At 39.3% G+C, this 12,860-nt stretch overlaps 1 protein-coding gene across 6 annotated transcripts in view; it reads right to left on the reverse strand.

The window, feature by feature from the left end:
* mis18bp1 (MIS18 binding protein 1) overlaps positions 1–12,195 on the reverse strand; it is a 71,396-nt gene extending 59,201 nt beyond the window's left edge. Inside the window, exons 1-3 of one of the 6 annotated variants that reach the window (XM_063062521.1) lie at positions 12,136–12,195; positions 3,209–3,834; positions 2,489–2,647 (exon numbers count right to left, since the gene is read on the reverse strand). In XM_063062521.1, the coding sequence (XP_062918591.1) occupies positions 2,489–2,647; positions 3,209–3,722 (673 nt within the window). In that variant the 5' untranslated portion in view covers positions 3,723–3,834; positions 12,136–12,195. Of the gene's footprint in view, positions 1–2,488; positions 2,648–3,208; positions 3,904–12,135 lie in introns of those variants that run through there. The other 5 variants (XM_063062603.1, XM_063062689.1, XM_063062778.1 and 2 more) reach the window with 5 other exon arrangements.
* Positions 12,196–12,860: the final 665 nt, after the last annotated feature.

A 12,860-nucleotide genomic window follows, 5' to 3' on the forward strand; every position in this document is an offset into this window, starting at 1 on the left:
GTGGCCATCAAACTTTACAACTCCTCCCTTGGAGAGTCAGACACCCTGAGCCAATAGGCTGGTCCTGGACTTATTTCCTGGCATAATTTACATATTACTATTTAACTATTTCTGGTTTTATTACTACTTATTATTTATGGTGCAACTGTAACGAAAACCAATCTCCCCCAGGATCAATAAAGTATGACTATGACTATCTATGCAGTGATCTGCCTGAATGGTATGCAAAACTTTTCACTGTCTCTTGGTACACGTAACAATAAGAAAACAATTACCAAAATTAAATCATGAGGGGAATATGATAGGGTGAATTGTCACAGTCTTTTTCCCAAGGTTGGGGAGTCTAAAACTAGTGGACATAAATCTAAAATGCGAAGGAAACATTTACAGGGATTCAAGGGTCAAGTTTTTCTATACAGAGGGGGGTGGGCATGAACAAGCTGCCAGAGGAAGTGGTGGAGGCAGGTACAATCACAACATTTACAAGTTATTTAGACAGGGATATGGATAGGGAAGGTTCGGAGGGACATGGGCTAAAAGCAGGCAAACGGTACTAGTTCAGGTAGGCAACTTAGTTGGCATAGATAAGTTGGGCAGAAGGGCCCATTTCCATGCTGCATAAGTCTATGGTGCTCCAAATGATATCCTTTCCATCTTTGATAAATTAGCATCCCAAGTGATAAACTTTAATTATTATATATTATACTTAGAATTTCAGAAGGCATTTGGCAAAATTCATACAAAAGGCTGCAAGTTAAAGACAAAAACATCAGTTAGAATTACATTAAGTCATCAGATAGAAAAAGACAAAATAGCAGAAGAAAAATACTTAGAAGAGTTTTGTTAGGGTGAAAAATACTGTTGGTACAGAAACTATTATTGAGAATGACAATGATTTCAAACATACAAAGTGATTTGAATTGTGAAACCCCAATGCAATTTTACATGTGATACTAAAATTTTACATGGGCTCCACAGGGGACTGTCTTGTCTCCCTTTCTCTTCACCATTTACACCTCGGACTTCAACTACTGCACAGAGTCTTGTCATCTTCAGAAGTTTTCTGATGACTCTGCCATAGTTGGATGCATCAGCAAGGGAGATGAGGCAGAGTACAGGGCTACGGTAAGAAACTTTGTCACATGGTGTGAGCAGAATTATCTGCAGCTTAATGTGAAAAAGACTTAAGGAGCTGGTGGTAGACCTGAGGTGGGCTAAGGTACTGATGACCTCTGTTTCCATCCAGGGAGTCAGTGTGGACATGGTGGAGGATCACAAATACCTGGGGATACGAATTGACAATAAACTGGACTGGTCAAAGAACACTGAGGCTGCCTACAAGAAGGGTCAGAGCCGTCTCTATTTCCTGAGGAGACTGAGGTCCTTTAACATCTGTTGGACGATGCTGAGGATGTTCTACGAGTCTGTGGTGGCCAGTGCTATCATGTTTGATGTTGTGTGCTGGGGCAGCAGGCTGAGGGTAGCAGATACCAACAGAATCAACAAACTCATTCGTAAGGCCAGTGATGTTGTGGGGATGGAACTGAACTCTGTGACGGTGGTATCTGAAAAGAGGATGCTGTCCAAGTTGCATGCCATCTTGGACAATGTCTCCCATCCACTACATAATGTACTGGTTGGGCACAGGAGTACATTCAGCCAGAGACTCATTCCACCGAGATGCAACACTGAGTGTCATAGGAAGTCATTCCTGCTTGTGGCCATCAAACTTTACAACTCCTCCCTTGGAGGGTCAGACACCCTGAGTCCTGGACTTATTTCCTGGCATAATTTACATATTAGTATTTAATTATTTATGGTTTTATTACTATTTAATTATTTATGGTGCAACTGTAACGAAAACCAATTTCCCTTGGGATCAATAAAGTATGACTATGACTATGACTAAAATAGGAAGAGCTGTGAAATCAAAGAAATTATATTCCGTATTTTTTGCTCATTACCCCCCCTCACGGATTTGCACGATTTATGGTTTTTTGCCCGTTTGGGGCTTGATGTTTTTATTTGAACAGCTTCCATGGCTTTTGCTTGCTTTGTGGCTGTCTGTGGGAAAATGAATCTTAGGGTCGCATATTGCATACATACTTTGAAACTTTACAAAGCATAACAAATAGAAAATAAGATCACGGTCAAAACAAATTTCCTCCAAGAGGATCAAACAAGCAGGGTTTGGAGACTTGTGTGCCTCAATGAATGGAGAGCTATGTTGGGTCTTGTGCTTTGGCTCTTGGTAGGGTCACCCATGCCAAATAAGTCAAAGGGTAGAGGCCAGACAGAGGTGCCCACCTGTCCTTCAGGCTCGGGGGTTCAGCTCAGGGCTAACAACTGGACTGTTAAAAAAAAATTGTTACAGAAATAGGCTGCCCTAAATGCCAGTGGCATAACAGGCAGTAACTAACTCAAAACAAATTTGATAGTCATTTGAATGAAAACATTAAAACCATATTGAAAAGTCTACTGATGATACCTTCATGTCCTGAAAGTTTAATTGCAGATAATTGAGAGTGTTGATTGTTAACTTCCATATTTTGTTTCATTTGTAAGAAAGTTTTGGCTGGGGAATATGGCATCACAGAATCACAGTTCTTCATGGGTGAAATGTGACATCTGTCCAATGGATTGGGGACTGCAATCAACCATAAATATGCATTAGACATTTAGCTAAGATATATATTAAACACTCCGATATCTGCTTTAAATTGAGAATATATGTTGTCAAAGCTTATTTCCTATAACACCACATAACTTTTGTTGATTTCAAATGGGTCTGGTGGAATGAAGAATTTTATGGACAATATCAATTTTTTTTTCTGAAAATCATTTTTTTAAGCATTGGTCCCCCAAAATTTGAAATATCAGTATATTTAAGTACCAGTATAATGAAAATGGGATCGACAAATACATTTTTACCAACAAACAATCTGTTGGAGGAACTCAGTCGGTCGAGCAGCATTTGTGGGGTGGGATACAAACAGTTGATGTTTCAGGTCAAATTCTGCATCAATAAATTTGCACACATGCTATTAAATATTGTAGGAATAACTTCATATTCTATATGATAAACAGAAGAAAACATTTGTATTTTATCAAATGTTTGTGCAATAATACAGGATGAATACTAGAAAACAGTGGCAAATTTTAAATATCCAGTCAATTATAGACAACATCAATTAATAATACTTCATACCTGTAAAGCTGGTTTTTAAGATGCATCCATTCATAGTGGCATCAGAATATTGTTCGGATTCTTTACATTCAAAAGTTGTTTTTTGCGATTTTTGAAGATTGTGATTTTCAGTTATCTGATCACAGTGAAGCTTGCCTTTCATTCTCTGGAATGTTTTGGCAGGGCTCTCAGAGGCCACTTGTTTATTCAATTTGAATCCAAGAGGATTAAAGTGACTTTGGTCTATATTTGCACAAACTGAAATTGAATCAGAATCTTTTATTTCACTGAGTTCTGGAGAAATTACATTATATGTCCCTTCATTGTTTAACAATGTGGACTGAAGGTGACAATTAATTTTAGATTTTTTATTTTTAAATGTCACTAAGTTGAATTTGGCTGTAGATACAGAATTGGTACCCAACTGAGTATTTGATGAGCCACGCTGAAGTTTACGTAATTCCTTTAAAGGGGTACCATTTGGAATCTCATGAAGAGGTATTCCTTTACGAGCTGTTTTCTCTCCTATATCCATTTCAGTACCTTGGAGAATTTTCTTCTTGCATGGATTAACAGACAAAATGAAAATATGATTGTTTTCCTTTTCACTTCCAATACTCCTCACAACTTACATTGTGCACACGAATCTGTAAATGAAAAAACGTTGACGCGATGCCTCAAAAATCTATTTACGTTTTGGATGAAAAATCCATTTGCTGTGATGCAAGGGGAAAAAAAATTACCTAACAAAATTACCTCAAATTTTTCCTAATTTTCAGATCTAGTAAAATTTGCCTTTTTTAACAATTACAAGTTTAAAAGTAAAAACCAAACACATCCTCTCTAGAAAATGCCAAATAATGACTAAAAAGATTTATTAGGATGGATAAGGTATTTGAATAGTTATTCCCAACTGATAAACTGCATAGCATTTATAAGAAGTTTTATTTTCCAGACAGACCACTGGATCAGATAAACTAAAGCCATCCACAGTACAGCACTATTAATTATAATTTTTTAAATTAATTTAACCCAGTATTTAATCTTTCCCTACAGACCTGCAACTTCTCTACAACTCTACTGAAGTAAAATTAACCCAGGTTCGTGCAGATAATATGATAACATCTCAATTCAGATCAAGAAACAATTAGTTCTCTTATAATAATGGTGGAATCAACTTTTTTGTTGGAGGGTGTGTGGGGGAGATTGTTAGATCTCTTTGCTTGAAGCATGTAAATATCTGCATTCACAGCCTCTTATACTATGCTAACTGTATAAATAAAACTGGCTTTCATAATGTTGGACTAATCTATTGGAAGTCTTGGAGTGGCAGAGTAGAAATGGAGGAACCAGTTGGTATATTTAGATCTTTCGAAGACTTTCACTAAAGGTCTCATGCAGGAGGTTGGTCAACGATGTTAGAACATACAATTGTACAGGAATGTTGGGGAGGTAGTACCTGGTGTACCATGTATAGTTTTGTCCATTTAAAGATATAGTTGCTTTGGAAATGGTCTGGAAGAAGTTCATTGAATTAATTCCCAAAGAAAAGAAGGTTGTCCTAATATGAATGGCAAAAAAAAAATCAGTATTTTGTTTGGAATTTAGAAGTAAGATTGATGTAATCATCAAGAATGCTCTTCTTTGTTAGGAGCTTAAGGAGATTGTATATGTTCCAAAGACTCTTACAGATTTCTATAGATATACGGTAGAGAGCATTCTGACTGGTTGCATCACAGCCTGGTATGGAGGCTCCAATGCACAAGATCCCAAAAAAACCTTTTGGGATCACATGCATTGGAGTCTCCATATTAGGATGTGATGCTTCTAGACTCAGCCAGCTCCATCACACGAACAACCCTCCCCATTGAGGGCACCTTCAGGAGGAGGAGGACCGTCAACACCCCTGCGTCCATTACTGAGGGCCCTCATCATATGGGACGTACCTCTTCTCATTACTTCCACTGAGTAGGAAGTTCAGGAGCCTAAAGACCCACACTCAATGATTCAGAAACAACATCTTCCCCTCCACCATCAGATTTCTAAATGATCATAATTTTTTATTTATTTTTCTAATTTATAGTGATTTAATCTTTGGACTATATTGCCACTGCAAAACAAGAAATTTCACATCATAAGTCAGTACTAATAAATTTGATTCTGATGATCCAAGGAGATGAAACTGGTGGCAGACCATGCACGATCATATTTATAATTATGCCCGCCTAAGGGCTATGTAGCTTGTTCCTGCTATTTCCTGGTACACCCTTGTTTTAGAATTGGTTACCTGACAAAAGTAAAGAAGTGGAATAAACAGATAACAGGATATTGGGGTACTACAATTATGATTGTCAGGTCCTCACCTATTCAAGACCTAAATCACTATTATTTATATATATTTCCATCTTTGCTGCTGATTAAAAACAAACTAATTGATATCTAGTATAGAGAATGACAAGAGGGTTCTAAGTGATAGTCAAGCTAAAGAATGTGTAAGAATAGGGCAGTATCAATATAATGTGGGAAAATGTTAATTTATCTACTCCAGTGCACAAACAGCAAAACAGGAAGTTTAAAAATGGTGAGAGACTGGGTAACATGAAGTAGATGAAAGTGACATGTTGGCATTCATCGTGAGAGAGTATGAGCTGAAGAGAAAGATGTCTTATTGAAAGTATATAGGGCCTTGACGAGAGTACATTTGAAGTAACTTATACAGATTTAGGGTACTTACCTAAAAAACGTTGGATATTAAGGGAATAAAGGAATGAATGACAGAGTAGAGCCAAAGGCCCACCCTTGCTCCTACTTCTGTCCTTACTAACCACAGAACATTGGCAAACTGGATCCATGATTTGAACTCAGTGGACCTCTGGATCCAAAATGGCTTGGTGATAAGAGGCAGAGTGGCCAATAATGTTTTTCTCACTGGAAGTCTATTGCAGGCCACTTACAGTAGGGATCAGTGTTGGGACCTTTATTATTTTGATATACTGTACAGTGGATCACGGTTAATTGGACACATTGGTACCAGTATATTCTGGCCCAATTAAGTGGCTGCCGATTAGCTGAAGTTTCATGGAATAGTTAAAAAGGTATTAAAAAAAGACAAACTGACATTTAATTGAGCAAGAAATTATATATTTAAATGAAATACAGAACAAATTAGAGCACTACCAAAACTACAGCAGTACTATAGAATGGTGTATTAGTTCCTAATAGTTATTGACAGAAGAATCCATTCAGTGTACACTGCTGTGTTCTTTTGACTGACTGAAAATGAACAAAATCAGAGCAGACACCTAGTGCAGATTGCAGGCTGCCTTCATACAATTTCGACTGCATCCTCCAAATCTTCATTTTCATTCTAACATTCCAAATGATTGTCAATACCTTTAAAATCTTCATTGTTCCTAACTTGTTGAAGTAGTGAAATCATTTCATTTTCACTCCTGGCCATTTCTGGCATTTCCAAGCCTGAATCCTTGAAAGCGCAGTGAGCAAAACAAATCTGAATTGTTTTACTGTTAATGACTTGTCAATAGACAATAGACAATAGGTGCAGGAGTAGGCCATTCAGCCCTTCAAGCCAGCACCACCATTCACTGTGATCATGGCTGATCATCCACAATCAGTACCCTGTTCCTGCCTTCTCCCCATACCCCTTCACTCCGCTAACTTTAAGAGCGCTATCAAACTCTTTCTTGAAAGAATCCAGAGAATTGGCCTCCACTGCCTTCTGAGGCAGAGCATTCCACAGAACCACAACCCTCTGTGTGAAAAAGTTTTTCCTCAACTCCGTTCTAAATTGTCTACCCCTTATTCTTAAACTGTGGCCTCTGGTTCTGGACTCCCCCAACATTGGGACCACGTTTCCTGCCTCTAGCGTGTCCAATCCCTTAATAATCTTTTATGTTTCAATCAGATCCCCTCTCATCCTTCTAAATTCCAGTGTATACAAGTCCAGTTGCTCCAATCTTTCAACATATGACAGTCCCGCCATCCGGGAATTAACCTCGTGAACTTACGCTGCACTCCCTCAATAGCTAGAATGTCCTTCCTCAAATTTGGAGACCAAAACTGTACACAATACTCCAGGTGTGGTCTCACCAGGGCCCTGTACAACTGCAGAAGGACCTCTTTGCTCCTATACTCAACTCTCCTTGTTATGAAGGCCAATATGCCATTAGCTTTCTTCACTGCCTGCTGTACCTGCATGCTTACTTTCAGTGACTGATGAACAAGGACACCTAGATCTCGTTGTACTTCCCCTTTTCCTACTTGACACCATTCAGATAGTAATCTGCCTTCCTGTTCTTGCCACCAAAGTGGATAACCTCACATTTATCCACATTAAACTGCATCTGCCATGCATCTGCCCACTCACCCAACCTGTCCAAGTCACCCTGCATTCTCATAACATCCTCCTCACATTTCACACTGCCACGCAGCTTTGTGTCATCTGCAAATTTGCTAATGTTACTTTTAATCCCTTCATCTAAATCATTAATGTATATTGTAAATAGCTGCAGTCCCAGCACCGAGCCTTGCAATACCCCACTAGTCACTGCCTGCCATTCTGAAAAGGACCCATTAATCCCTACTCTTTGTTTACTGTCTGCCAACCAATTTTCTATCCATGTCAGTACCCTACTCCCAATACCATTTGCTCTAATTTTGCACACTAACCTCCTATGTGGGACCTTATCAAAGGCTTTCTGAAAGTCCAGGTACACTACATCCACTGGCTTTCCCAGGTCCATTTTCATAGTTACATTCTCAAAAAATTCCAGATGATTAGTCAAACACGATTTCCCCTTCGTAAATCCATGCTGACTCGGACCTATCCTGCCACTGCTATCCAAATATGCCACTATTTCATCTTTTATAATCGATTCCAGCATCTTCCCCACCACTGATGTCAGACAAACTGGTCTATAATTGCCTGTTTTCTCTCTTCCTCCTTTCTTAAAAAGTGGGATAAGATTAGCTACCCTCCAATCCGCAGGAACTGATCCTGAATCTATAGAACATTGGAAACTGATTACCAATGCGTCCACGATTTCTAGAGCCACCTCCTTAAGTACCCTGGGATGCAGACCATCAGGCCCTGGGGATTTATCAGCCTTCAGTCCCATCAGTTTACCCATTTTCTGCCTAATGCGAATTTCCTTCAGTTCCTCTGTTACCCTAGGTCCTCTGGCCACTATTACATCTGGGAGATTGTTTGTGTCTTCCCTGTGAAGACAGATCCAAAGTACCTGTTCAGCTCCTCTGCCATTTCCTCGTTCCCCATAATAATTTCACCCCTTTCTGTCTTCAAGGGCCCAACTTTGGTCTTAACTAATTTTTTTCCTCTTCACATACCTAAAGAAGCTTTTACTATCCTCCTTTATATTCTTGGCTAGCTTATCTTCGTACCTCATCTTTTCCCCCTGTATTGCCTTTTTAGTTATCTTCTGTTGCTCCTTAAAAGTCTCCCAATCCTCTGGCTTCCCGCTCATCCTTACTATGTTACACTTCCTCTCTTTTATTTTAATATTGTCCTTGACTTCCTTTGTCATCCATGGTCACTGCTTTTTGAACACAAACACGCAAGTGACCCTATTTAAAAACTGTTCACTCTAAGCACACTGAAGTGTCTTTACGGCCACATGACGTGTGTGAGACTGATGACAGTTAGAAAATGTGCAGGCCCTCTTAGCGGCAAGTAAGAAATCAATCACTAGAAAATGGCTAAATCCAATACCACCTACATTAGAAGATTGGTACGAAATTATCTTGGAAATATTTAAAATGGAAAAGTTGACCTACTCCCTGAGAACTCAAAAAGAAACATTTTATCAAATCTGGAATAAATGGATTGAATATATAACCCCAAAGCGAGCAGACTTTAGATGACTCTCCTAATGATTTATATTGCTCTTCTCATCAACACAGTAATATTGCTAACGTAAGCACCCCTAGTCTAAATGTTTGTTGGTTTTTTTTTATGGAAAATAGAGAATTATCACAAGTAAAGGGAAAGATTTGGGAAAGGGATAAAAAAAAATGAAAAAATTAAGTAAATGAGTACATAGGGATTGGATAATTATGTCTGCGGGCAGGAACAAGCACGAACAAATTGGGATATAAACACCTACAATGGTTGGTATATAGGCTTGTATGCAACATTTTGGACCAGTGGAAATGGTCCAGAAGGGTTGTATGGAAACTATTATTACCATTTTTCTTAACAACTAATTTCATTACTTAGCCTAATAGGTTAGATTTACCACAGTACATAATTATCTATTTAAATGTTTATTTTGCTTTTATATCATCTCAATGTGTACTTAAGAATGTATAAATAATTGTAGTTTTATACATATAAAAAAATGGAAAAGGTTATATGTGTGAAAAAAGTACATGATAATTGTGAACTCCTTATCCAAATAAAAATAATTAAAAAAAAAGACAGTTAGAAAATGTTCGACAACAATCCCCTGCCCCAAATAAGCAACACAGTGTCCCAAATAAACGCAAAGAATCCCGGCTATTTTCTCAATTTAGTTTGTTTCTTGAAGAATTGTCCCAGGTAAACAGATGCCCAGATTAAACGATAGCTCAATTAACCAGAATCCCTGTACATGACATGGATTTGCAGAAAATATACATAACTGGCGGAGTCAGAGAGTGAAGAAGTTTGATTAAGGATACAGCATGACAAAGATGAACTGGAAAGTCATGTGCAAGTTAAAGACCACCATGACATCTTCTGTTCCATTCATTCATGCATCAGATGTTTCTCGGTTTATTGCCCATGCCATTGTAATATTATGATTTGATGAAAAAGGGTCTAGTGCTTTTCCAGTGTATATTATGAATAAACTCTTCTTGGGCTTCCAGCTGGGTACCAGTGTCACTTTTAACTGACAAACTCTTCTATCTTCAGTGGGGTGATGCCTAGGCATGTCTAGTCTGGAGGTACTTATACCCCTGTCATCCATCCCTCCTGATTGGTTGGTCCTCATCCAATCAGGTGTAAGCTGGAATAGGAACTGAAAATTGATTGTAAACAAGGTGGCACAGTGGAAACCTGATTGGATGAGGATTAATAAAGATGGCAGAGTTTGTCATTGAAACCGATTAAAATTGACACCTGTACCCGGCTGGAGGCCGAGAAGAGTTTATTCAATGGCCTATGGTCAACTCCCACCAGCGATTTGTTCCCTTTCTTAATCCTAATCTCTTCTCAGATTCTACCGCTTAGAATTTATATCATCTCTCGCTATTTCCCTGATCTTATCCTTATTTAAGAGCACTACGCCAGCTCCCTTGCCTTTCTACCTATCCTTCTGTATTACCTGAAGCCTTTGGATATTTAATTGCCAATCATCTCCACCCTGCAACCATGTTTCTGTAATGGCCACTAAATCATAAGCTTTGTAGTGATTTACGACACATTCACCAAATCTGCTTCCAATACTATGGCCATTCAGATAATGTGTCCTTACACACATTGTCTTTTATGAATTCAGCAACCTTTGCGTCCTTTGCATATGACTTTTCTGTATTCTATTGTGATTTTTCTCCATTCTCACTTTTGCTTCCCTCAGAGTTGGACTGTGGTTGGGTGCTTCCAGGATGCTGCATCGGCAAGTTGGCGGCACTGGAAGCTCATGGCAGGGAGTTTCTCCCTTCTACTGTCTGCGTGAGATGTTGGGGCTATCGGGACTTTAAGACTTTTTTTTTACCGTGCCCATGGTCTGCTCTTATCAAATTATGGTATTGCTTTGCACTGTTGTAACTATATGTTATAATTATGTGTTTTTTGTCAGTTTTAGTCTTGGTCTGTCGTGTTTCTGTGATATCATACTGGAGGAAAATTGTATCATTTTTTAACGCATGCATTTCTAAATGACAACAAATGAGAACTGAGTGCCCTCATAATCTAATCTAATCTCTGTTGTTCTGCCAGGATTCCCATTCACCTGCCATTTAACGTAAACCCACCCCAACAGCACTAGCAAACAACCCTTGAGGACATTGCCGATTTAGTTTGTGGATAAGAAATTAATACAAGAATGAGAGATTTCACCTAGTGTCCAAAAGGCTTTTGATCTCAGACCAAAATACAGATAGTTAACCAAGTAGTCACAGGTCTGGAGTCAAGTATTCCAAAGATTCGAAACATACACCTCAATCCAAAAAGGAGCCCCTATTGAAATGATATGTCATCTGCTCAGTTCCCAGCTGGAGGTAACAGTCTGCCGATAATGATCTTGTCAATTTCCTTCAGAAAGGGAAGTCATGCCAAGATTCCCTCTTCTATAATTCCACAGAAAATTTATTCATTTTATAAAGGCAGGCAAGTTAGATGATAACGAAGCACAACATTCTAGTCAGAAATCCATTTAGATTTAGTAAAGATCCACCTAGCCAACTAATTAAATGTCTGTCTCAATTTATTGAGCTTTTGTCCAATTCATTAGTCCTGAGTGCATTTCAGTGAGTGAAATGTGAATTCCTGGTTATCTTTCTACAAAACACCAAACAATGAACAAGCTGTCTGTAATACAAAACATAAGAAGCGTTACTGGTGAGACAACTGGTAACAACCGAAATCAAGACTGGTTAAATTCCCCTGCAATAATTAAGCGGGCAAGCGGTTTCTGAAGAGGTCCAAGGCAGTCTGGTAACCCACATCAGCTTAGCCTGGTATCATTGGGAGCTGATGCTCGACAGGGGCACAAAAGACATGCGGCTCACGCAACCGATTGTTATTGCAAGCCGGGCTGTCCCAGTGACCCGCACACTGTTATTGCCAATATAGCGCCACACTAAGTGGAGGCGTTAGCTAAGACCTATAGGGAGCCGCCGGATGTGTCACCACCACTCCCGTTTACCACCGCACCATAACTACCCTTCTCCCCAGGACCTGCCAAAACATTTCGGTCACTACTCACCAGCAGAACCCAAACCCTCCATTTCTAACGGGCAGGATCGTCAGGGACATTCGAATCTGGGCTTTCGACGCCGATTGGTCCTCGTATCCATGACGTACTTTGCCTGCGACAAGGTACTGACTGAACCATTTCCCCTTGTGAGCAGCCCTTCATGGTGCGTGCCTTCTTTTTAAAGAAATATTTTAAGTTTACTTAAAATACTCTGCTTGTGTTCCTATTAAGATTATTTTGAGGAAACAGCAAGTGAAATCCATGGCTTTAGAAATATGAGCATAGACATAGAGCAAAAGCTGGAACATTTTGGACATTTTTTTAAGAACGCGGGATCAATGCTTGCAAAGGATTCTGATGTGATTAGTTAGCAAATTGGTATATGAAGCTTCACTGATATAGAATGCGAGGCTTTTTGCTGCTAATGGTAAGAAGAATTTGGAGCAGCACACTCAAAATGCTAGATGAACTCCGCAGGTCAGGCAATGGCAATGAATAAACAGTAAACGTTTTGTGCGGAGACCCTTCATCAGGACTGGAAAGGAAAGGTGAAGAAGCCAGAATAAAAAGGTGGAGTAGGGGAAGGAGTTCAAGATGGAAGGTCATGTGTCAAGCCAGGTGGGTGCGTAAGGGGGCTGAAGTAAGAAGCAAGGGGGTAATAGGTGGAAAAGGTAAAGTACTGGAGAAAAAGGAACATGATAGGCGAGCGGACCACCGGGGGAGGTGATAGGTGA

Source organism: Mobula hypostoma, chromosome 1 (genome assembly GCF_963921235.1).
Source record: "Mobula hypostoma chromosome 1, sMobHyp1.1, whole genome shotgun sequence".
NCBI lineage: Eukaryota > Metazoa > Chordata > Chondrichthyes > Myliobatiformes > Myliobatidae > Mobula > Mobula hypostoma.